The sequence below is a fragment of the Wasmannia auropunctata genome, unplaced genomic scaffold, assembly GCF_000956235.1.
Source record: "Wasmannia auropunctata unplaced genomic scaffold, wasmannia.A_1.0 LD336092.1, whole genome shotgun sequence".
In the NCBI taxonomy this organism is placed as follows: Eukaryota; Metazoa; Arthropoda; class Insecta; order Hymenoptera; family Formicidae; genus Wasmannia; species Wasmannia auropunctata.
Window position 1 is genome coordinate 1,124,729 of NW_012026798.1, and position 26,354 is coordinate 1,151,082.

A 26,354-nucleotide genomic window follows, 5' to 3' on the forward strand; every position below is an offset into this window, starting at 1 on the left:
TATTATATTTTTATATAAATTAGTATAATTTTACATAATTTGACATACTTCTAATTTCATATATAAAAATAGTAATATTTTAGGAATGAATATTTTACAAAATATTATATACCTATTGTATATATTCTATTTTTATATATTTCAAGATTCTAACCATGTTAATAATACAAGAATATTAGAGCTATATATTCACAATATTATTAAAATTGTTACAGTACATTTTCTTATCATGATCAAGTTAAAAATGCATGTATACAAAGAAATTTTTATTAATTAATGTGGCGTTATAACATAACGTAATTCATTTTTGATCCTGCATTCTCGTAAACGTCTGCAATGGCGCAACGCAGTTAGTAAATTGAACTTGGTCCTATCAATCTTTGTTTTCGTTTGATTGTAATAATCCTCAGCTGTGAAAAAGTAGAGATATCCTGAAAATAATTTTGATACAAGATATGAAGCATTTATTACTTTGTTATTTTTGCTTTGTTATAATTATTTACACATATTTACATTACAAATTCACATGCTTATACAAACTATTGAGTGACTGAAAACTCACCATTTTCATTTTGCATATCAAATTCTTGCTTTTTATAATGTAAAAACAGATTAATTTCACCCTTCTTTTGAGCGTTAGCCTTTCCCAACGATAAGATTGTATACTTAGCAATTAGCGTTTGATTTATGGAGCTTATAAAGTTATTAATTATCTCTAAACTATTAACGGTTTGCCTCCCAATAATGTACTTAGGGATCTTGTTGATCTCTTCTGAATCGAGAAATGATATCGTTGGGCATACTTCTGGTTCATTGAAAAGCGTTCTTTTACAATCCTTCACCATTTCTTGCTTCTCAATTGTTTTGACGCTTCTTATGCTACTAGGTACTGTCAATTGATGCGTCGAATTTACCGTGCATTCTAACACATTGGGAGACAACACAGTTGCATTCTGGAAACCTTGTATGAGCTCGGGTGGAACATTCTTTTCCTGATGCAGAATTTTTTTGTCCAAGGTTTCAACCAGCATCAATAATTCCTTCGCGCAAATAAAAGTACATTCCAATTCATTTTTCCAATTCTTGACTTGGTGAAAATAAATAAATTCCCAGAGACAATTCGCTTACCTTCGACCGAAAGTTCTGTTCGTGTATTCTCCTCAACATTTTCTTCGTTTCGTTGATGCTACAGGAAATGTGCTCGACTTCCTCACGCGCTTTATGAAGTTCATTCTTTACATTTTGTTTACCTATAAGAAACAAAATAGAACTATGATGATGTAAATGCTTTATTACACAATTGACATTTTATGAAAGTGCAACAAATACAACAATATATACCTTTTATTAATATCGTCGCAGTAGAGAGTTCCTGAAGCCTTTTGGCTTGTTTGTCGATTATCTCCTCCAGATTATCTTCATCCTGCTTCGTAGGTTCACTCTCATTGTTCATAGCTCCCTGCACAGATCACATCAAAATAATTAATTCTCAGTACACAACGATGATTCTTTCAGTTCTTTACTGTACACACACAATAGATTTTTTCGTGCTGGGTCAATTTTCATTCCCTCTAATTACAACATACAAAAATTATGAAGTAATTCTTACATGCTTTAACAAATTTAAAAAGTATTTGAGGTTGTGTAAAAGAAAATTGTATGTAAGTGTTGTGACTAACGGCTTACAGCAAATGCTCCAGGCTGCACTCCACTTGACGCAACGCAACGCTCTTGGAATTATTTCACCTTTGTTGTTTATCAAAACGTTAAATAAGAACAAATAATGCTCGCAAGCGTTGCAAGTGTCAAACTGATGAAGTGCAGTCTCAATCGTGTGGAAGTATATTCGGGAAACTCAAATGACTCGATTGCGTGTACTAGTAGTTAATATATATGTGCAATTAAATTTGTACTTCATTCAAAATACAATAAATATAAAAAAGTTGTGGATATAACCACAAATACGTGTAAAATGCGTGTAAAAACATACATCTTACCTTAACTTAACCAAATTTGTAGGAGTATTCCACTTTGCGATTCCTTGAAGACAATATTATTTTGAGAAAACTTGATTCAATCGCTGAACAGCAAACGTCGCTTTTTCTCTTTTTATTCCCTCGGAATATTATCGTCGAATATTACGTCGAGGAATGTAAAGTAACTTCGTTTCGCAGGGCACGTCACGCATTGCTTTGAATTTGAATTTCACGTGAGCATCGGTTAACTCGCCATAGGTTAACTCTTCACGGCGTGCCTGATGAAAAGATTGAAGGAATGAAAACAGGAAAACGACCATCAGCGCCACCGTGAAAAGATCTCGAACTTCGTAATTGAATTAGGGTTATGTTAAGTTTGATACTCACTTTATCGACCATCAACAACTACAGTCAAATCAGTGCAGCTCTTTAAATGTCGATAATCAAATTATAAAAATTTAAATACAATATGTTATAAATTTTCAAAAATAGATAAAATATGTGGAAAAATATAATTACATATGTGCGGTAATGTTAATTAATGTTTTTCGATCTTAATTAATTAATGTTTTAAGAAATGAAGAATTTTCGAGATTCTTTTTAATTTAAAGGTTCAAACTTATAATTATTTTAAATAAACTAAATCTTTCGCGATATTATTACAAATATCTATAAAAAAGAAAATTAATATAATTTTATGCAATTCGAATATTTATAATCTGAGTTGTGCAATTTTATTTTTGCAATGATATAACTATAATTAATTTTGTATCTCCATCTCATTTATATGATTGCCGATATCACAACGGCAGTAAAGATAAGTGTTACTTTTTTTATTACAATGTTCTTTATATTTACAAAAATGGGATTATAAATCGCACAAGTAGCCGCTTCTACACGTTTGTTTACATCAAAAATAATTAAATTCTTACAATGAAGTTTTTGCGAAATAATTAGAGTCATGGTACAATTTATACGTATATTAGAGGTATATTGACTATTTTTCCCATCCGAGCTTATACAACATGTACAAAATGCAAAAGCCGTCGCGCAGGACGCTTTTCGTCACTTTTAAATACACACCCCCCCCGAGTCTCGCATATGTATACAAAATTGACTTGGCATAAGGAATACTTCTCGCTCTTATATTGTACATAATTTCACGAGTCCACATATCTCATGACAATACGTGTCGCAGTGATTTTTTACTTACTAAGGTCACTGGTACTATATATTACAATTTTATACACGTTAGAGGTATGAATATCAGAATAGGAATATATATATAACTCCGTTAAATTAAGTACCGTTATTTTGTCGTAGGCGAATATGAAAGTATTCTCGTATAGTCCGATATAAATAATTATTTTTTTTTTACAAGGAAGTCATTTTATATGTATATTTATGCGTACAAAATATTGCGCTCGCGCACACACACCCGCAGAAACGCCGAGGAATACTATTAAAAAATAAATAATAAATAGGGTCTCAAGAGAGATTCGGTATACCGCTCGTAGTCACATACATACACACTTGCGCGTAACATATATATGATATAATGTAGAAAAGAAATAAATAGTAGTCTGGAAATTTTGTCGCCTCGGTTGAGGAAATTTCCACAATGAAGCGTCATCGCTCACAAAATTTCACACGATTACATTCTGAAGGACCAGTCCCGTTTTCCAGAGACAAGTAGAATCTTTACCTTTCTAATTAAATAACAAGTATGTATATATACATCGTAGTAAATGCTTTCCTCCCGTAAATGCATCATCGCAAAATAATTACAAATACGCTCACCGACACAGACGCGCCAGTGTCGATGTCTCATCATAAACGAAGGCGCACACTGACATGTGTATTTGTCTTCCCTCTCTCACTCGAAAGAGTAGTACAAAAATCATACAATTCTTTTGTGTGCTTGCCAGTAGTGCATAACTACTCTTGTGACGCCGCAAGTCACTTCAGTTAAATAAATTCATCTAAAATGTATATTTTAGATAACATTTATCTAAGAATAATCTAACCCACTGATTCATTAAGTTGTACGTTATTGTCCTTGGTAATACTATTACTCATTCGATACGCTGTTAAAATATTCGAATAGCATCCTGTTTTCTTCTTTCTTTTACATCATTTTCGGTCAAAATTTTTAAAATTAAAAACTTGAACAATTCACTTAAAACGTTGTATTAATTCATTAATATACGCATAAAATGTATATAGTCCGATGCTGATAACGAATCCCAATTAAGTAAATACACGTCAGTTCTTACAGAGGTAAAGTTCTTACAAAAAAAAACTATTTAAAATTTAAAAAAAAATTCGTTGTAAAAATATAAAGTAGTAAACATGCAACAAAATTGTTTATGAAAATATTCATATATATATATATATATATTATAAAGTTGCGATTTGTTGTAATACTTCTATCTTTAAAGTCTGAGTAAAAACAATTAATTGTTGCATTACTCACTTGAGGAAGAAAGAAGTGTGGAACGGAAAAACAGGGAGCTAAGTAAGGACGGGTGGGGAAGGAGGAGGAAAATAGAAGATAATGTGGAAAATCTATTAATCTATCCTAGTCAGCCTTCTGTGTTTTCCCGCTTTGCGTGGTACTTGAGCAGTAGCTGCCGGTCCCCCCGGTACTTGTTATTAATGTTTTGGGTTAGAGTCTGAATCTGGCTCAGAACCGGAACCGGAAGACTCCGTAGCATTAACGTTCGCACTGCAGCGCGAGCTCCTTCGATTATTGCTGCTCGAGTGCCGGCATTTTTCACTACGATCCATTCCACCTATAATTTTACAATGAAAATAAACATATTTTTTATCATCTCCTCATGTTGATTTGAAAAATGCTCTTAACAAAATAAGATGGGAATTAAATATGCAAAGACAGCGTGAAAGTAGCGATATTTGCACAGAAAATTAGAAAAAATACGATATATTATTATAGAAATTTTTCTGAGTTTTCTATTCAATGTTTGCACAGATTTCAATGATATGATTTTATATGTTAATTCTCGAAGACTTTATCAAGGAAATTTATTTACAATAATTTACAATCTCTCGAAACGTTAAAATAATTTGAAAGCGAATATTTTCAGCAATATTTGATCACAGTGACATGCGTTAATCGGCAAGCATTTCGAATTAGTTTAAAGTTTTTTCTCGAATAACATCAGGGGAATATTTTGGGATAACTTTCGAGAATTTTCTCAAAAAATGAGTACTCACCAGTTAGCGGTGTGTGAACTTCGACCTTGATGTTCGCCGTTGCGGTGACCTTAGTGGTGATGTGTGATGTGGGCGGAACCGGCGACGTTCGACTAGACCCACTCGAGTCCGATCCGCTACAGTTCTGTTAGTCGAAAAATGAAAGAACACGCTCGTTAGTCATGCTCGGAGAAACGTGACAAATTCATTGGCGAAAGTTACGCTCTCATGCTGAATAAAAAATCCGATCGATATTCGCGAATATCGCCAACGCACCTGATTGCCACACGTGGACGTGGTCTCCACTTTGAGCTCCGGCTGGACGATGATGCAGGACTGCGCGTCCTGCGTACTGTGCCACGAATTGGGCTCCTCGCTGATAGTCGTGAGCGACGGTTCGGCATGCAGCCGGGCATTGTCGATTTTGTGAGACCTCCTCGGCGGCGTGGGCGGCTTGGATCTCCTCACAACGGGCGACGCCGGCGGCGTCGGCGTGGATATGCGATCCGGATGATCGTTCGGGATCACCTCCGCCTTCGGGCCGATGAGCGACAGCAGAATGGGGAAAAAGAAGACGCCGTTCACAAGACTGATGCCGATCACGCAGAGTAACACGAGGAAAAAATAATTGACTATGAAGTTGAACTCCGAGAAGGCGAGCATCGCCACGGCGAGCAGAGTGGTGAACGCGCTGTGGACAACCGGAGCGAACATGTGTTCCAGAGCTAAGCGCATCCTGCGATCTCTGCTGCCCACACTGGTAACAAAACTCTGAAAAGGAATCGCATGGCTTAAGATAACGGAAATATAGCTTAAAATAAGAAAACTTAATAGGAAAATCAATTGGAGTCAAAGGAAATATTGATGCATAAATAACATCAATAACAATTGATGAAATAACAATCGCAACAACGTTTCTCTTTTAATTTTCGAAAAAATTCGCTTCTGATATCGTTAACTCAGTCAATGATAAAAAAAAACATTAAATTAAATTAAATTAAAATGTGCAAAGAAGTTTCTTAAATTACTTACCAGGCAGATGTGCACCGTGAAATGAACAGCTATGCCCACGCTAACCACTAGCAGTACGGCAGGCACCGCGCTTAACTTGATATTGAGCAGGCTCATAATGCCTAGTAATTGCGCGATAACACCGAGAAGGGAAACGCCGACCAGTACGGCGGCCCATATATTGAGTAGCAGGAGACCGACTATTAAGATGCTCACACCCAACGCGGCCAGGAGGGCGATACCCATCGAACTCCTCAGATTCATATACTGTTCCCAGAAGAGGAACAATATGCCGGACGGGAAATTCGGCAAACCGCGTTCCTCAAATTTTTTGCACAGCTCCCGGACGCTGCCGATCAGCTCCGTGATATCTTGCGTATTCGTGAGCCTGTGCAAGTAAAACGGCATCTGCGCGTACGTGAGCGGCATGCTCTTGGGGATCTTGAGCTCGTGGTCGCTAATGTAGATCCACTGGCGCGGTTCGGGCCTCAGATTCGCCTGCGAAGCACCGTAGGCAAGCGCGTCGTTGGACGCCCATGCGCTCAAGTAGTTGTAGAAAGCGCGTGGATTGATGATACCATCCCTGTCGACCAGTTTCACCTGAGTGATCAGCGTCTTGTCGATCGGATTGTCCACGTGACCGGTCTGCACGAGTAACTTGTACGCCAAAATCGCGTCGTCGCTCGCGTTCGGAAACCATCTCTCCTGCGTGATGCAGCCGTTTTTGAAGTCCTTGTCGAACGCCGTCTGCAGGCCCTTTAGCCAGTCGCGGAACAGGCCGAGCCAGAACTCGGGCAGGCCGCCGTTGTCGTTCTTGATGACGTTCTTGATCCGCATAAAGGCGTCATGATACTCGTATAACAGTCGTTGATTATTGGGGTATTCGAAATCTCGGCCGGTGACCGCGTACATGTTGTAGAAGCCGAAATACTTCGCCTGGGCGGACAGGAATGCGTGCTCGTTCGAGTTCTGCGGCACCAGATCAGTCAGATCCAGGCCGTCACGTAGGGATACCGCCTCCCATATGCTACCGCTCAGCACGGCGATCAGGATTATCATGCCGAACGCTTTGGTAGCCGGTCGACTGATGAAGGGTGCGTAATTCCGTGACGCGAGCTGCGTCAGGGAGAAGCTCAGACAATCGTCCTGCGAACATCCGGTCAACGTGTCTTCCTCGGTACACTGCTTCTCCAGCTCCGCGTCGATGATATTTCCACCTATCTGCAACACAAATGGAATATTTGTAGATAATCCTGCATTAATTTAATCGATGCAAATACACATAAAATATTCATAAAAAGTAATTATTATTTTTATGTTTATATATGCTTGGTTAGCCGTAAAAGCAAGTCTTCCTTGATTTTTATCGAATTGTAATTAAGCTTATCAAAATAAATTTTTTTCAATGCCTAATAAATCGAATATTATCTTTTGCAATATATAACTTTATAGAGCGCGATCCAGTATATATATATATATATACGGTATGTACGTCATTTCATACCCAGGATTCGTTCTGCGTATTCTGCGGTGTTAAGATCTGCGTGCAGGTTTCTCGTCTCTCAGGTGGTATCGCCCTGGTAACCATTTGCTTGACCGTGCCGTTGTTCTTCACGGAGTACCTGTTCTTCCCGAGATTGGGTGACGCCGGTAAGCAGCAGCAGAGGATATCCTTCCTGCCGGAACGCCTACGTCGCAGATCTAGGCTGACCATCGCGGGGAATATCAGCAGCATGGCGGCCAGATTGAACAGCAGCACAATGCCGGCTTGCATGCAGAACGTTCGGAGGGCCGGGATCGGGATTATCGACGCGGCGAAGAAGGCGATAACGTTGGTGAGGCCTGTCAGCAGCACCGACAGACCGGTTCGCTTGAGAACGACCCCCGTTTGCTCGCTGCTGGGCACTTCGTTTACCGACAGCTCGGCATACGTATGCGTCAGCAGGAACATGTCGTGCACGCCCAGACCGAGGGCGAGAAACGGCACTATCTGCGTCGTGGTGGCATTGAACGGGATCCCCAGGAGCGCGCAGAAACCTAATCCTGCGGCTACTGTGGCGCAAATCAGCATCACGCCAGCCATTCCTACCCCGGACTGCGAACGCACCGGATCTTTCCAACGAAAGAGAACTATACCGGCATACAACAACTGGAAAGATAAGATTTGAAAAAATCAATTAACAGACAAGTAAAATGGATCGTATAATACATTTGGCGCGTCGACATCTTCAAACTTTATCATAACAATTACACATAATTAATCAATTATATATGAGTCACTTCTAACCATAAGCACGCAACCGATCGTGATCTTCGTGACGGACACCTCGCTGTACTTCCCGAGGATGTCATTCATGGTTGTCGTACTGAAAGCGTACAGATTGTACGGCGCCGACCCGTTGCCCTCCACCAACTTCTTCACCTCGTTGCTGAACACTCTCTGCCAATCCTCAAGAACCTTAGCCGCCTTCTCCTGCGACCAATCGATATGATGGACCCTGTAGGTGTTCGCCAGGAAATCGTACAGCTCGCGCTCGCCCATCAGCTGCACCACAGTCTGCAGCGCGGCCGCGCGAGTCAAGTGGCCCGTCTTGTTGTGCTTGGCGCCGCCGACCACCAGCTCCTCCGGCCAGTGCATGTATTTCGCCGCGAATCCATAGCAGCCACCTGTTAGCTCGGCTCCTACGTCAGGTACCTATTACAGAAAGCAACGGAAAATTGGAAAATTTGGTAAAATGAAAAACTACCCTGAGAGCAAAATTAGATAATTTTGGAACGTAATTACGCGAAAGGAAACCGATTAAAAAATGATTCTCCAGGTATATAATTTTTTCTCAAGTAAAACTCCATTCCGTCGAAAATTAGAAGTATAAAATAATTGATTTTTGTCCATTCTGTACGAAGCGACAATTTCTTTGGTTATTAATTCAATTTCGACGATAATAATTAGCAGATAATAATTAACATAAATAAAAATCACAATTAAAAATTAGATTAATTCCCGTGGTTTTTTTTTTTTTTTTTTTTCATAAGCGGCAACCGTTTCAAGGGACTGGATAGAAACGCGTTTCTTTTCCTATCTGCCACCTCAAGCCCTTCCGCAACATTTTGTTTTTCATCTATGAATTTCTCAAGCGTGACCGAAGGCAGAACCGTGTCAAGTCACGCCAGGAATTCCTACGGCAAAGAATTATTACAGGGGGTTCGAGCGACGTTCTTTCTTATAGGGAATAACCGGGGGTGTCGTGGACCCCACACCGAGAGACTTTATAGGGTCCTATAAAAGGGCATACCGGCCGTGACTTTAGACGATCAAGCTGCCTTGTCCACTGGTCCTTTATATCATACCAGAACAGATGAGCGTCCGCCGCAACGCGGCACGAAGAATAGAATCTCAACGACGGAATTATTACTGTATCTGGACGTATCTCGAGTAAGATTTTCCCTTCCTTTCCGCGCGTATAGAAATGCAGGCGCGCCGCGCCCGTCGTTTCCTTTGAACCGTGGCCTCTTTGAAACCGATCTCGAGTCGATTTTTCCTTTACAAAAGTGTCGAAGCACCGGCTCCCGAATTGTAAGTGAACGAATAAATGAAAGACTTTCTTTGAAATTCGAGAAATTCTAGAGGAGTAGATTCAAAAAAAAATTGTAAATCTCGATCATTCTCAGGGCAAATCTAACTGGAATTTTAATGTAAGACATTAAAAAGTCATATACCATAACTTCATCCGATTGCATTTAATTAATCAAAAGAGAAATAAAGTTCCGCATACCTGTATAAAGTGATATTACAAATATCGTGCCCTTCCTCTAAATTTGGTAATCCTTCATTTTCAATTTATCGTGACTTTTTCAATTTTTTGTATTAAAAAGATATTTTAATAAAAAATCCCATATATACCTGTATAAAGTGATATTATAAATATCGTGCCCTTCCCCTAAATCTGGTAATCCTTCATTTTCAATTTTATGTATTAAAATATCTTTTTAATAAAAAAAATTGAAAAAATCATGATAAATTGAAAATGAATTGGATTACCAGATTTAGGGGAAGGGCACGATATTTATAATATCACTTTATACAGGTATATATGGGATTTTTTATTTCTCTTTTTATTAATTAAATGCAATCGGATGAAGTTGGTATGACTAGACAGTCGTCCTAATTGAATTGAAAGCACGTCATTAAGTGCCGCTGCATCGCGGAAGTGTACATAGGACGGGGTACATAGAAAAGGCATACCAAATAAAGCCTCGTAATCGTCCCCCGATCGTACGTGCGATTGAAATCGGTTACCTCACACCTGGCCGGCATTATGTAATTCCACGAAGAAGCGTGCAGTAGAATGTAGCCGAGTCGCGCGCTGGCACGCTTTTCGTGCTTTTTACTCGTGCCCGCGCGACACGTTCCACGACGTCTTCCGGCGTCGTCGGTACGCATCCGGGAGAAAAATAGCCCGACGTAGGTACGATGGTAAATACCGCGTCGCTCGCGTTTCTCTAATTCCGATACGCGTGACGTTCCTTCATCACAGGCCTTATCGGGCCTCCAAGTCGCCCCGGCATTTATAGGAAACGTCGTCTCGACGTAGTCGTCGACGAAAAAAAAAAAAAAAAAAAAAAGAAATGGGAATTAATTATTTTTGTCCTATCGCGAATCAACGGCAATTAATTACGCTGAATTAGCGAGAAGAAGAAAAACCGCACGCACGCCTGTGTGTAATGCGTGCGTCGTGACGGCCGCGGCGATCACGCGCGAGCGCGCGCGAACTCCTCGGGACGGGCCCGTGCATACGCGGAACACGCGATGCCGGTTCTTGACTTAAACACCCGATCAACGTGCCCCGCCTGCAGCTACACTCGAAATATTCCGAAGCGCATATGCATGCCGCGCGGCCGCGCCGCGTGGCCATTAAGTGCAATTACTTTAAGTACGAGAGCGCGCATACCCGTTATGAAAATAGAAATAGGTGTGTGTCCGAGAGAAAAAGAGAGAGAGAGAGAGGGAGCGAGAAAGAAAGAAGAGAGAAGGAGAAAGAGGGCAGAGAAAAGGAAGAGAAAAAAAGGGGAAGATTAAAGGGGAGGGAAGAGGGAGAGAAAGAGAGAAAGAGGGATCTTCGCCGATGCTAATGTACGCACACGCACGCGCGCGCTCGTAGCGATGCGATGCGATGCGATGCGATTCACGTTTGTGCACGTGTCAGAGCACGCCGGCCGCGCGTATGTTAATGACACCGAAATGACGGCCGCGTAATGCGATGCGCCGGTGCGTGCGTGCGTGTGTGCGTGTGTGGCGGAGGGGAGGGGGGGGGACCGCTGCTGGGCCGGGCCGGGGACCGGGCACATGCTCCGGCCCGCGCGACCACCGGCGTAGCGCAATAATGACGCACGTCACTCGATTTTATTATTTTAATGGGCCGCCACGCCGCGCCGCGGCCCACGCGACTCGCATACTCATCGGCCGTTTTCGCGCGCAGGGATCGTCCTTTCATTCAGACCGTGTGGCCACCATACCCCGCCACCCCCGCCCCGCCGCCATCGATCCGCCTTCTTATCTTGTCTTTAAACGCGCGGCGACGAGCAGCGCCGAACGCCGCGGAATCGTCACGACGAGACGCGTCTTTTAATTGCCGCGGACAACGAGCTAGCTATGCTCCCCCTCCCGCCCCTCCCTCTCCACCTCGTCGTTCTCGTTTCTCGATCGCAGGTAAAAAACCGCAGGCGCGACGTGGATCGAAAGATCGATTTCTTCCCGTCGGTCTTTAATCGATCCATTATCATTTGTCGAAGCGATCGGAATTTAGATTGAAAATCGAACAAACCGCAAGACCGGCGAGAAGAATTAACATAAACTATTAATTAACATGTACATACGTAATCTAAGACTGAAGCCCTCGTCGTCGTAATGAGAGCAGAGCGACCGAAATCTCTCGACTCGTGTAACGCGCGAAAGAAACGACGACGACGACGACGATTTCAATCGCGCGCGGCGAAGAGACGCGCGGTTAAATATTCATCGCCGTCATTCCGCGGGCTGGACATCAAAGCGCCCACAGCGCGGTCCGCGTATATACGTGCGTGCGCACAACCGGCCGTCGTATCCGGTAGAGAATTTCAAACGATCGCTTGTTATTCTCGACGCGAGTCGCACGGACGAATGTCTCGCCGGTGACAGTCTTTATATTATCTTGTCGCGGCGACGTCCTCCTCTTCTTCGTGTTCCACCTCTTTCTTTTCTCTTTCGTCCGACGCAATGCACACGCGAGCGTACGTCGAATTACGCCGCGATTCTCTATCGCGGATTCCTATCCCTGCACTCTCTCGTCCCGTTTCCGAAATCTACTTTCGAGTCGAAGCACGCACGTGATTATCACAGCTATTCTCGCTTGCCGTAAATTGCAAATTCCGTCTAGACACGAGATGACGTCCGATTGAAGGGAGAAAATATTTTTATACGTCATTCCCTCCCCCCCCCCTTTTTTTTGCTCCTTCAGCAATTTTATATAGGATTCAACGGAACTGGCGGTTTTAATGTCGGGCTGAATGACCACGTTAGCGGATACTTTACCTTTTGGGACTGTTTGTTAGGTGCGGTTTCCGGGCATTCGGGATCCGCCGGATTCAGGCAGGGCTTGCTCTGATAGCCGTTCGTTATCCCGGCCCTCTTCATGTAATCCTCGAGTGTTTTGAAGGGAAACGAGATCAGCAGGGTCTTTATCTCGTCCAACAATGTGGAGGGATTCAGATTCGTCCATTTGACGCGCTTGTTGCTCTTCACACCACTGTACAACCAGAAGAAAAATTTAAATGGTCTTTTTCGTCGACTTAATTAATTTTTTTTTACTTACCCTAGCAATTAAAGTTTACAATAAAAATCTCATAAATAAATCACGGGACAGAAATCACAAGAAATACAATACATATTGAACGTTTACAAGCCAGACCAATTTATTTAATATAACTACATTGTGAAATTTTTTTTAAATGTCGACGGAATAACGTTCATATTAATGCCAGTCAAACTTACAAAATGTAAGAGTTTGCAGCTGAATATTTCTTTGTCGGCTATTAATCGCAGAAGAGAGTAATCGCGACAATACTTACGGTATGTGAACAGGAAATTCCGGACCCAAGAGTTTACTACCCTCCCAAAAACAGTCGAGTGGTGTGATGATGGCGCAAGGAATAATACTGTCAAAGATCTGCGAAAAAAATAAACAAACACACTTTTTTTATAGACAAATGTTAAAATAATAAATAAATATTAGTTTATAAATATCATCGTTAATTGAGGTTTAATTTTTTTTCTATAGGATACGAAATATTTAGTTTCCGGCAAAAATACGCACAAGCACGCATTTATACGTTGGTCTTAGAATTTTCTAGTAACAAATCCCAGTGATTAAAATTCGTAGAAGTATTTCCTTTGCTCCGAAAAGTGACCGTTTTGGCGCGGAACGGCTCGAACCACACCTAACATGGTGCCGCATACCGCAGCGGGACGCCGGCGTCATTATTCAACGCTAATTGCTCGTTCTCCTGTCCCGCGCCCTTCGCAACCTTGCCCCGTGCGTAAAGCAACCGATACGGCGCGTGCACGTCCGCACGCGATTGCATAGTCATAGGAGAATTTGCATCTCGTATAAGAGAGGAGACGCACAGCGTAAATCTCTCCACTGTCGCAAATTTATATTTCCGACTTGATCGACGAACATGATTCAACTTGAATAAAAATTACAATCTCTGAAACGTCTCGGATTACTGCTGCATCTTATTATCGCTATCATTCTTACATATTATTGTTACTCGCAACAGTAAAACTTTCCAATTTTTAATTTAGAGAAAAGAGAGCTTGCGCTCTAGCTTGTTTCAGTTATGCAATGGCACACAGTTATACAAAAGCGACCAAGAGCAAGGCGCGCGCATTCACGCGTGAAATATAATTCACGAACAAATTAGGAGTGGCGGATACAAACTGCGAATTCAATGCAGTTCAGTCCAATCCCATCGTATCACTTGATAAAAAAATAAAAAAAAAAACTCCGGAAATCAAAAGCGTCGAGTTAACTGAACGAATGTTAACTCTTGAGTGACGTGCCGCAAGAGCCTATATCTTAACGAAATGCAAATTATGAGTTTGGCGAGAGAGACCGCTTTTCAAGTGTCATTCAGAAAACGCGGCGACGGCGATCAAGCGCCGAGCGCCGTTTAAAGCAGCGCTTAGATATTGTACAGGGTGTAATCTAAGATGATCTTATATCCCCCCCGCGCGCGCCGCAGCCGGGATGCAAGGCGCGCGAGGGTTACGAAAGAACGTGGTGCGCGCGGCGCGGACCGCCCTATTCGAGTTTCCTGGAACCCAGAGGTGGGCCCTCGTAATGGCCTAGTACCCAGAAAAACCGTATGACGATCGTTAATGTCGGAGTCGGATATTAGTCGGATCGGATTTTGTTTACCGCTCTCTATACGGAGAAAACCCTTCTCGCTCGCTCGCTCATTTCTTGCTATTGTTGACGTACCGCGCTAAACAACAAATATACCAAGACTGCCAAGCATTTCCTCAAATCTCCGAATTCCGATATCAATATCTCGTAGCGCAAATAAAAGAAGATTGGCTCTTTCTGTTTCTAATTAAAATTAAACGATAACGGAAATGTATTATATAATATTAAAAGAGAAAGCGGAGGGAGAGAGAGAGAGAGAGAGAGAGAGAGAGAGAGAGAGCCAGATTCACGGCCATGCATAAGTTTCGACGGAAAATAAAAAAGAAGCAGTCCCTCGCGCGAAACACGTTTATAATGTCCCGGAAGCGGGGATTGGCGTTCGTGATGAGATCTCGAGACGCGCGTTTTTCCCCTCGGAATACCACAGCCACCGTTGCCGTTCTCTAACGCGCTCACTCGTTAGTCCCGCGCGAAGTGATGTAACGTGCATGTATAGGTACACGCACGTCGATCTCTCTTCGACGATGCGGATATCGATGGAGTCATAAATTTTAAATATATTTGCATGATATTTCTCTGGAGAAAAACAAGATTTTTTATCGATAAATGCACATATCATGTTAATTAATCTCTCAATTATTCCATAAATCTTACAAAGAAATAACAACCGTGCATCAAAAGAAATTTAAGCAAAATGTTAAAGAATTAAACGCATATATTCAGTGTACGATTTGTATGACACAAATAATTTTAAGCCCGGAATAATCACTTAGTTTTTTTTATTATGTAAACCTGAGATAATTACACCTCAATTAAAAATCACTATTATCAATTATAAATTATACATATATTATATTGATTATTCTATTTCAATTTATTAGCATTTGAAATCATTATATATGTACAATATAAATTTAAAAAATTCAAAGTTTAAAAAAAAGTAGGGAGAAATAAAAAAAATAGATATGGATTCTCGATTAGTAAAAGAGAACTACTGTGATTGAAACTTCATTTTCTCGCTCCCTGCTGGGGTGTAAAAATCACAGACAATTCCCGAGTTAATAACCATAATAGCGTAAAATGGGTTTAATGCAGTTTTATCGCGTTCGAAAATTTCGATGCCGGATGTGCGTAGTATTTCGCTAACGACGGCTATCGATAGCTTATTACGCGGACACGTCGTGCACGTGTCACGTGCGCGCATTGATGCCTTCACTAGGGGTCTAATGGGACCGGGAGACGGAGACGGTGCGTAAACACGTGCTCACGCGCGCCATTCATGCTATACGTGCGCGCGCGCACATGTGCATCCGTCTCGGGTGCGTATACGTGCGTATACATCTATATATGTATATATATATGTATATACTAGCTGCATTACCTGGTCGATGTAGTGCATGTCGAAGTTGGGTATGCTCGGCGCGTAACACAAGTCCTTCAGCTTCCACGTGCTGCAAATGACACATGCATTCGTGACTACGAGACTTTGCGTCATTTCATTCTTAAAGTAGGGACAAGATCGATCATGTGAATTAAGCGAGACGTTGCGAGACATTTCGTCGATGTTTTTTTGCGAAACAGCGATATTAGTTAACCATTAAAATTACTCCAATATTTAAACTTAATAAAATGTGGAGAGTAATAGACGACGATCCAAAATAAAGAAGATAAAAATGTGGAAAAAACTTTTTTTCATGCAAGATTTTTTGCTTCCGAAAAAATTATTTCATAAAAAAAATCGAATGATATCTTCTACCACCTTTAAAATTAAATAATTTATAACATAATTATTTTACAGTCAAAGTTTGCGAAGAAATAAGTTGTTAAAAAAATTTAACGAATTATATAAGAAAAATAAGCAATATTTGAAATTTTATTGAATAAATTATTTACGAAATATAAAAAATATAAAATACTATACATTTATCCTGCAAATTCTCATATCGAGTGATGAAATGACGAATTCATAAAGCAGCGTCATTAAAGGCAAAATTAAACTCATTAGATTAAACATTATCAAATTCCCAATCCTTAAATTCAATTTTCTCGAAAAAAAAAAGTTTTATATGAATTAAGAAACATAATTCCGAATTTACTTTCCTCGTGCATTAATCCCCTTTCCTCCCGCTTTGTATCACCGGTAACCCCGCATAAACGCCACAATCTTTCCCGTGAGGATTAATTATGCCGTCGTTACGCCGAGCAGCCTAGTGTCTCTCTCTCCCTAATTAATTCGGCCTTTCAAATTAAAGGCCGGACATTCCCTTTCCGTATACAAATGAGAAAGCGCATCGCAGCGAGCGGAGGTAAGGACTTACATATCGAACAGGTGCACCTCCACATTCATCGCAGCCTCCAGCACCGCCAAGTGTTCCCTGAGCGCGGCCGGGTGCAGGATATTCGCCCCGGAATGCCTCGGCGTCTGGATGATGAGCTGATGCGTCGAAGCGGATGCCTCGCCGAGCACCTCCGACGCGTAGGTGAGCTCCTTTTGTAACCTTCCACCTTCTGCAAACAGAAGTCGGCGAGCGATTATTCGATAGTTCATCTACTTCGAGAATATTTACGCGCGATACCGAAAATGCCTTTATTATACGAAGTATAATTCCGTGGGGGTATCTTAAAAAATTCAGTTCAATACAAATTGAAGGAAACTATTTAATTTGTGATATTAATATTGCTTTTTGCGCCCGCATTATTACTGTCCTCTTTCAATTAAGTATTCGATGAACATAATTATATTATTCAACAACTAGTTTTCTTAGATTACTATTTTTGGTGCATACGATAATTTCTACGTCGAGTTTCTTATTAAACGATACGAAGTTTATTTAAAAAATGATACTCGCGCAAGCGTTGCACTTTTGCGAGAAAATTAACTTAGAAACGGTGTCGCGAGTTTCACGTGCTCCCTCAGATGCAGGGTGACTTTGTAAGCCTTCCGGCGGGGACGAAGTTTGCGATCGGCGCAATTCCCCGAAGAGAAACATTGGCCGAGACAGTGTCGTAACATACACGTTTCTGCGCGTCTTTGTACTGACAAAAATTCCTGGCAGTCTGCCAATAAAACATTCCCAGAAACGGACGTGAAAATAGCGGACCGAAATGCGGCAGGCAGGAGAGAACGATTCGCAATCTGGCTGTCAGAGATCGTCCCTCCTAGCGTTATACCGGCGCCCGTTGCTTTCCTTCTAACAACAAGCCCGATTCTACAGATGGTTTCTACTCGAATATTCTAACACAAAAGCAACAGAAACGTACAATAGTGGATATTAAGTGAAAAAAAAATATGTGCGAAAAGAATCGACGATGAAATTTAAAGATTAATTGCTTAATTTACAAACAAAAAAAGCAATCTTTATTACGATTTATTGCGAATTTATCATGACTTTACGACTGATATACAATACCATTTTTGATACGTATTTTATTGTCTATCAAAGGAATTAAATATAATATGTGAGCATATTAAATTAACGCTCTTAAAAGTCAGTTCAATAATTTCCTTTCGGCGCAGATGGCCCGTCAAAATTTTCTGTTTCCGAAGATATAATCCGGAGGCTTTGAGAGAAGGTTTCCGGAGCGGGAGAGGGAACGGTGCGTCGCGGCTTCTCTCGACCGAGGGAAACATCCAAGTGTTTTCGTTCGACGTCGCGGTATCGCGGTCGCTCTCCATCGTCCTCCATAAAGGAAGATTTCAAAGCGATCTTAAGAAAAAAAAAAGAAAAACAGGGAAGGGGGAGAGGCGAATTATTTTGCCTCGAAAGTGAGCATCGCACGCACGTACGAGCATCCTCGCGCGAGGATCCACTTCGCTTTTTATAAGCCATTTGAGGAAGCGCGAGAGACGCGAGGCCCAAAGGCCGTCTCTTTGCTTGGAGGACGACGCGACGGTGCGCGCTGCGATTTAAAGGAGCATACACCGTATATACGGCGAGCAGTAGTAATGGACGAGGGGCACACGAGGATGATGGCCGTTGTGCGCGCGCGCGGGGTACCCTGGTATCCCACCTAGTCAGATTTCACCGTCAAAAATGCCGACGGCGTATTTGCTCGTTCCGCCACGACGCGGTCGCCGTGGACCACCCGTATTGCTCGCCGCGCGAAAGTGGTTCTCAAACGGCCGCGGCGGAAAAGGACGACGAATGCGAATAAAGAAACGCTGACGAATTATTTCGTACAATCTGCGAAGAAGGAATGAGCCGACGGATGGAATTTAGAGATTAATTACTTAACTTGCTAAAAAAAAAGGAGAGCGCGTGTCCGCAAGGACGCGCACGACACCGCGACTTTATATGGCCGGTATGCAATATACTCTTGTTGGTGCATGTTTCAGTATTTTATTTTTATCTATACCGAAAGCAAATTAAATGTAATGCGAGTGTATTAAATTAATGATCTTAAAATTCAGGTTCAATTTAATTTATCGATTTAACTGAACCCGAATAGATTGCTTAAAAAAACTTGTATCAAACAAGAAATATAAAAGTTAATTACATTCATGTATATGTATACGAATAATAAAATGTAATTTTATATAAACTTAACTTTTCAAAGATTATAAAATTATGTTCACATATAAAACATATGTAATAAAAATTTTTTTATTTTAGAATTATGTTACAAAAGACAGCAGTAGCAAAAAATTTTTAAGAGAAAAGCATATAAGAAAATTAATAAATATCGATATTAAAATTTTCTTTCATTTCTTCTGTATCTGGGATTGAATATACTGTCTTCTTCCCAATAAAAAAAAAAGTAATGAATATACTAAAAAGAAATGGATTTCCGGTTTAATTTTTCTTACAAAAATTGTTAAATAATAACTCGATGCAGAAGGTATCATTTTTCTATCAAACCCTATGGTCTTGGAATTAGAAGCTTTTCAGAGAGAGAAAGAGAGGAATTGTAAAACTTCTTTGAAAGAATTAAATAAATTTTAATCAAGTCAATAAATGTTGAAGTCAAATAGATATCCGTTTCAAAAATTGTGTAATTCCATTTTCAGCTTTATTCGATACAAGCAGGAGAGATTATGCACACAGCAAATAACGCAATTGGCATTTCTCTATATAGACACCATTAAATGATCCGATCATTTTTTTCGCCCGCTAAGAAACTCGCATGACGTAATTGCCGCGACGATGACAGCGAGCTTACGCGTTTGTGAGTCGGCCTGTAGAATGCGGTCGGGTACACTGAGCGTAATAAAGACACTACTCTCTGCTCTACGAAGCAAGAAACGTGGCTTAACGGTGGAAAGCGGAGAAGAGGAAAGAGGTGGAGGAAGAGAGACAAAATGAGAGAGAGAAAGAGAGAGACGGAGAGAGATAGTGAAAAAGGGCAGCACTGCCGACGGGAGGGGACGGTCAGAAGGGGACTAGCAGGCAGGGTACAACTCGCGTGGAGGAGAGAGAGAGGAGGAGAGGAAGAAAGAAAGAGAGAGACGGGGAGAGGGCACCGGGCTTGATTTATCGACGAGGCGTCTCTGTAATTATTTCTCCGTCTCTGTCTCGTCCAACTCTCGGGAGCGAGCGGCTCTCTCGCGCCCCCTCACCCTGCCCCCTCTCCCTCCCTCCCGCCCCTCCCATCCCGTCTATCTGCACCCTTCCGGCTACCGTGATTGCGGTCGCGCGCTCACATCTCTCCGCGCATCGGTCCCGCTCGCTCCGGGGCACCCTTGAATGGCCGCGTCCGTCTTTCAGCTCTGTCGGCGCGCCTCATTCACCATTCCTCTTCTCTCTATTGTTTCCGCGAACTTCCCGCGAGTGCATCCCGGGGGTGGGTTTCGTCGCGGGGAACCTTGCATCCGTTCCAGGACGACAGCGACGACGTCCGACGATCTTTCAGCTCTCTTTCGATCGCGGCGGCGCGACGGAAATCCCGGGGGTCCTCATCTCCTTTCTCTCTCTCTTTCTCTTTCTCTCCTCGGGGGAGTTCTCCAGGGTCAAACCGAGGGGTCAGCCGTCGACGTTAATGCGATATCGCGGAGCCTTAACGATCGCGTCTTCCAATTGTGGAAGAGAAAAGAGCTCCATTAAGCCGGGAATATAACGATTCCACTATTCGATAGCGCTGGGAAGCGATCGATATATCCGATCGTGAACTGACGTTTATATTCAATCCGAGGTTCGACGGTTCTCCAGGAAGAGGAAAACGAGAGAGAGAGAGAGAGAGAAAGAGAGAGAGAGAGAGAGCCACGCTCGAGTTCCGCCCTCTGTCGCCCGGAGAGAGGGAAGCAGGTGCACGCTGGTTCCCTCCATTTATTACGGGGGATTTTTCGTTCTCATCTCGCCCCGGTCTTACGCTTAAAAGCTAATCAGTTTAAATCAATATTCTCAAAATTTGTACCGATACCAATTGTATCTGCTCCAATAATTGGCTTTTAGAGATTTGCTAAAAAAAATCTTGTAATACAATTTCGTCGCTCAAAATACTTCAACACCGAAAACATATAAAAAAACTAAAATTTTCCACTATTGTAAGATGATATTATTGATACCGATAAACATTCATAATTAGCTTTCAATTTATTTACGATTCCACCTACATTCCAATTCATGTAGTAAAATTCATTAGTAAAATTACAATAACAGACCATCTAAGCTGTGGCGGAATGTAAATTTACTTGGCTTGCAGAATTAGATTTACTAGAACTAGCCAACAGCGACAAAAGCTCCTAATCGGAGAACGAAGAATCTTCTTAGGTGACGTAAGCGTCTCGCTCCGCGAGTCAAAAATACCCTCCGCACTGTTATTATTCAAATTATTTATTCTAGATCGATCGGTGGTCCTCATCAGAAGTTGAAAACTATTCATCTCCGGCCGGCGCGCAAGTGCGGACAGCTTTATGGCGTGTGAAAACGTAAGAACCACGTGGCCACAGCCTCGTTAGGGGTCCTTGTTCCTGCGACACGCCCCGGCTGGCTACGCGACGGTTCGAATCTTCGAGGAAATGCTTAGAAATTCCTGCGTGCGATGAGAGCGTGCCCGCCCGCTTTCCGTGAGATTGATGGGCGGTTCTTCGCGGCGACGTTCAATTCCTCGTGTTTCCTCTAACGAAATCCTGCCGGCGTTTCCCTCCTCTCCTCCGACTCCCCTGAATGTCGGGCCGGCAAAGACCGAAGCGTCGAGTCGATTTCCAAATTTAAACTTTGAGTTAATTGAGATTTACATTCGAAAAAAAAAATATATATATATATATTTACGTATATAGATGGATGCAAGTTGAAATGCTCTCCTAAGTTAAGACAACCTTCGTCAATTATTCCACAACAACGCATCTTGTGAAAAAATCGCGAATCACAGGTTTCTTCCCTGTATTTTGTTTTCTTCCCCATACCCCTTCCCTCTGCCCCACCCCTCTCGCGCTCACTGTCGAGGTCGCGGACTTCGTACACGGATGAATGAGAGTCACTGGGATTGGATGGGGCTCGGTTCCGGTGAATGGTCGCGGTGGGTGGCCCGGTGGGCTCTCTGTGCGCCAAGCCAACCCAGCCAGCCAGCCAACCAGCGGTGGGCCTGCGTGCCTGAGCTGAGCCGAGTCTCGGATCTTCTCTCCGGAGAGTCGAGCCGAGCCGAGTCGAGCGAGAGCAGCCTCGTCGTCGTCGTGGGGCCCCGTGCTCTCGCTCGCCCCCTTGCCAAGCCTGATCCCTTCCGCCGCGCTCACAGTCGCTCACAGTCGCTCGCTCGTTCTCCGTCGCTCTCTCGACGCAACTCTCCGTCAGGAATAGTCAGTAAAAGGGGCCACAAGAGAGTTCCTATATCGAGTAGCTGCTGTGGCCCACCCTCTCCCGGGCGCGCACCACGCCACACGCTGGCTCTTCCTTTCTCCAGCATCTCGCGGTTCCTCTCTACTATCCGTCCAGTGCGCATCAATCGCACGAGAGAGAAAGAGAGAAAGAGAGAGAGAGGGCACAGTACCGGCTATTCATCCGCGAGCACTTCATAGAGGAGATTCGACGAATCTTTCAGCGGGAAATCAATTTAATGATCGCGGGATTACTGCTTGATTTAGATTATTTTAAGCGTTTGATAAACGCGTCCAATGTACGTAGAGAGATAAACCGACTAAAATGAATCGGTGTTTTCCTAGAAGGAAGGCCAGAAATGAATAGAAAAGAACGTTGTAACTTCAAAAGCTATATAAGTAATGATTAACGAAAGATGAAAGAAGGTTTACATCGCGCGCAGTAGAGAGGGTTAACATAATTGGTTTCATAGTGCGGCAGCGACTTGAGATCGCGGCTCTCTAATAGCGGGACGTTATTATCTTGTTACGGGATGGTCCGTGGTTGGTGATACAATAATGCCGCGATGATGACGATCTGTGAAATTATCATCTCTCTTTTTTTTTCAATTTCGATGTAAATAATAAAGTATTATCTTTCCCACAAAATTTCAGAGTTTCCCAGGTTTGTTGAAAATAGTTTCGTAAAATTAAATATCAAAGATAAAAAAATCATAAGATAAAAAGTGCCAACTACATATTTTCATTGTACAAAAATTCATATCTTTTTTTCATTCCAATCATCGATTTGAATTTTCCAATACTTGCAAAATTACCGAAAAAATTTTTTCTTCCGAAAAGTCAGAAACTTAAAGATGCGAAGGTGATTTTTCATTTCCAGAATCACAATTTTTTCAAGTTTCATGATTGAATTTTTACGTTTAGAAATCTCTGGAATTTTCTTGAGAGTACTTGACGGCCTCGAAAGTTCTCTCGAAAAATATTAGGATTCTAAAAGATTCTAACAGAAATAATAACAATGACGAATCTCTATTTTATATTGAAAGATTAAATAGGACTTTAACGATACGATGAGGCAACCAAATGCCAAAGAGTTTCAAAAATATTATTAGAATTTATGATAAATCTTACGAGCCTTATTAAATAATTTCAAACGAAAGAGAGGTAAAAATTTGATAAATTATTTACATTAGTTTTTCTCAAAGACAGACGTCTCTTTTATCCTCCTTATAAGAAGAATACATTAAGCGGAGACAAGTTATTTATTGAGAAGATTAGATATCTCGCAGTAAACAGTCAATACTATATCAAGAAACTGCATCCTGTCGCAAAATTATTTATTTAAATATACAAAATTCAATTTATTATTTATCTTAATACAGAAAATAATTTCATCGAGTTAAAAGAAGCTTTTCTCCACCTTTCCCGCCGATTCATGAAACTCGGGGAATTCGGAAGATTGGGAACTATAAAAGTAGCTCGATCAATCTGACGTACTTGGAACGGCCTGTACAGGACCAAGGAAGCCGTCTTGTCGCGTTAGTGCGACAAGGACGGACGGAGGACGAAAGCACGACCGTGCACGAGGGCCGGCCCGAGTGCTTACATCTTCATTAGGCCTCCATGCCTTCCAGTGGGCGAGAGCGAGGAGAAAGAAAGAGAAGAGATAGAGGGAGAGAGGCAGACTCGCTGAGCGAGACTGAAAGGGACGGAGAGAGCAAGAGAGAAAGAGAGAGAGAGATCGGAGAGAAGAAGCCGACAAGAAGAAAAAGGGCACGATGCGAGAGACGAGAGAGAGAAGGATGGAGCGAGAAAGGCCGGTAAGAGCGAGCTAGAAGATCGTCGTCCAAAGACCCACCAGGAATCTGTTGTTGTTGCACCGACGGACGGACGAACGGACGGACGGCCGCATAAACAGAGGATCTCATCTTCTGTTTACTCGCCGTGCATTGTGCACGCGCGCGAACGCGCCGCGGGACCGCTATACGGGGCGCGACGATATCGGCTATCGCCGCGCGGAGCAAGAGAGGACGGGCATCGTCGCGATCGGGGGCGCTTGTGCGATCGGCTCGGACCCGCGATCGTGACGCGGCGCGCGTGAGATGCAAAGGCGTTTTTATTTCTCTGACACATATACACATACGCACGCAGGGAATCACCGCTCGAAATGGATCGAAAGTAGTTGCGCGGAAGAGGAACCAGTCGGCTTCTTAACCGGCTGGATCACTTGATCTTTGTTGCTAAACGTTCAACGTATGGCGCACGTATACGTGTATAACGTGTAATGATATTCGTTTCAAAACAATTAGTGTTATCAGAGAGCGGGGACTTTTATTTTTCCGGGTCAACACCGCTGAGAGGAATTTTTATTTCTAACATTTCAAATTCCTCTATATATAGAATAAGATTTAAGATGAAAGCTGACGCGATAAACACGGAACTCTTCAGCACATGCAAATACCATAGTTCTGTTCAGACGACGAGTCTCTCTCGCTCGCATATAATTTCTCTATCGGTTCTAATTCTGGATTAAGTCATACATTAAAACCGCTCGGACGAGACCGGACGAGTGTTATCCTAGCTCTCATTTCGATTTCGCATCCTGTAGTTAGTAGCAGTAAATGCAAATTACAACGTAATAGGCCATGTTATAAGCGTTAAGAAGCTGTAATTTATAGGCTAATAGCCTTCCGCATTAAGGAAACCTGGAGAATATCCGTACATTAAAAACGAGTTTGCAAATAAGATGTTTAACTAAAAGAGAAAATTCTGTAATAGACAATCTATTGGGTTGAATGGAAAGTTCATTTCGTTTCTTGTTAAAAGATGACATTAAAAAAGAAACAAAAAAAACGAAACAGTTGAATTTTCCGTTCAACCCAATATTAGATCCAGATCTTTGAAATAAATCAATATATTCAAACAGTTGAAAAAATACGAACAAAAGCTAAAAAAACTTTAATTAATTAACATTAATGTCTACGAAACAAATTAAATTTTAATTTCTTCAAGAAAATAAACTTGAATCTTCGTCTTCGTCTTTCAATTAATTATTTTAGTTTGAGATGTTTGAGAGACAGCAAATATTTGCTTCGGAAATAAATAATAAGAAATTTGCGATGCGAGTTACAAATGCGATTTGGATCGTTCTTGAAGCGTCCTGTACACACATTGTTGCTCTCTTATCCGAGATAGATGTAAAATAAGCTATTTTTGTCTTTTTCCACCGCACTGTTTCTCTCGTCCCTCTGCGTGAATGCTAAATGCTTCCCGCACACACAGTCGTCCGAACGGAGAAAAAGAAGAGGACAGATATTGGCGCGTGTGCCATTCACGTTTCAGTTTAACCTTCCGGCAATCACGTCTGTGTACGAAATGCATGAATTCCACGATTCAGTGAAAAAAAAACCGAGCATGCTCTTCTTCGGGCGAAGGAAGACAGTGATTCGATACTTAACATAATAACGAACGTAACGATTTCTGTAATCTCTCAACATTTCACGTAGCTCAATATTCATTTCTTCAGTACTTATGTTAATCTTTTATCGCGTAATTCAACATTACATTAAATTTAATGTATCAGTAGATTAAAATAACATTTTTAAATATATTTTTACTGAAATTGAAAATATATATTTAATAAAGAAAAATATTTCATTGTGATTTTTTTCTCGTTCTATCATGATATTATGTCGCAAAATCTTTCTCTCTTTTCTTTTATCGATTTTCCGCCTTTAATTCAGCTTTCATCGATATCACACCAAAGTCGATATCGTTTTTTTCTTTTGCTTCACGTAATGTACACCGCGCCCAGTTTTCTCGCGCCGAAAATAGCGCAGCGAATTCAGAACGAAAGAAAGCGCAACGGTTGTAGGTACGGGTGCAGGTGATTGAAAGCCGATACTCCGCGCTTGCACCAGATGCAGTTGCATGATCATTGCTCGGCTCCCTCGGGCG

The 26,354-nt window shown here is 41.8% G+C and overlaps 2 protein-coding genes across 2 annotated transcripts in view; both read right to left on the reverse strand.

Annotated features, from left to right (window-relative positions):
* Positions 1-109: 109 nt before the first annotated feature.
* On the reverse strand, positions 110-2,255 carry LOC105462860 (spindle and kinetochore-associated protein 1-like). Its single transcript, XM_011709730.1, has 5 exons — positions 1,998-2,255; positions 1,342-1,459; positions 1,129-1,250; positions 563-1,040; positions 110-431 (listed from the first exon to the last, which is right to left on the reverse strand). The coding sequence occupies exons 2-5, from the start codon at positions 1,451-1,453 to the stop codon at positions 274-276; spliced, it is 870 nt and encodes a 289-aa protein (XP_011708032.1). The 5' UTR covers positions 1,454-1,459; positions 1,998-2,255; the 3' UTR covers positions 110-273.
* A 695-nt stretch (positions 2,256-2,950) lies between these two features.
* LOC105462859 (protein patched) overlaps positions 2,951-26,354 on the reverse strand; it is a 41,951-nt gene continuing 18,547 nt past the window's right edge. The window contains exons 3-12 of the mRNA XM_011709729.1: positions 16,966-17,155; positions 16,029-16,098; positions 13,308-13,405; positions 12,772-12,985; positions 8,491-8,898; positions 7,708-8,352; positions 6,225-7,424; positions 5,469-5,963; positions 5,214-5,337; positions 2,951-4,771 (exon numbers count right to left, since the gene is read on the reverse strand). Coding sequence (XP_011708031.1) covers positions 4,632-4,771; positions 5,214-5,337; positions 5,469-5,963; positions 6,225-7,424; positions 7,708-8,352; positions 8,491-8,898; positions 12,772-12,985; positions 13,308-13,405; positions 16,029-16,098; positions 16,966-17,155 — 3,584 coding nt within the window. The 3' untranslated portion in view covers positions 2,951-4,631. The remainder of the gene's footprint in view (positions 4,772-5,213; positions 5,338-5,468; positions 5,964-6,224; positions 7,425-7,707; positions 8,353-8,490; positions 8,899-12,771; positions 12,986-13,307; positions 13,406-16,028; positions 16,099-16,965; positions 17,156-26,354) is intronic.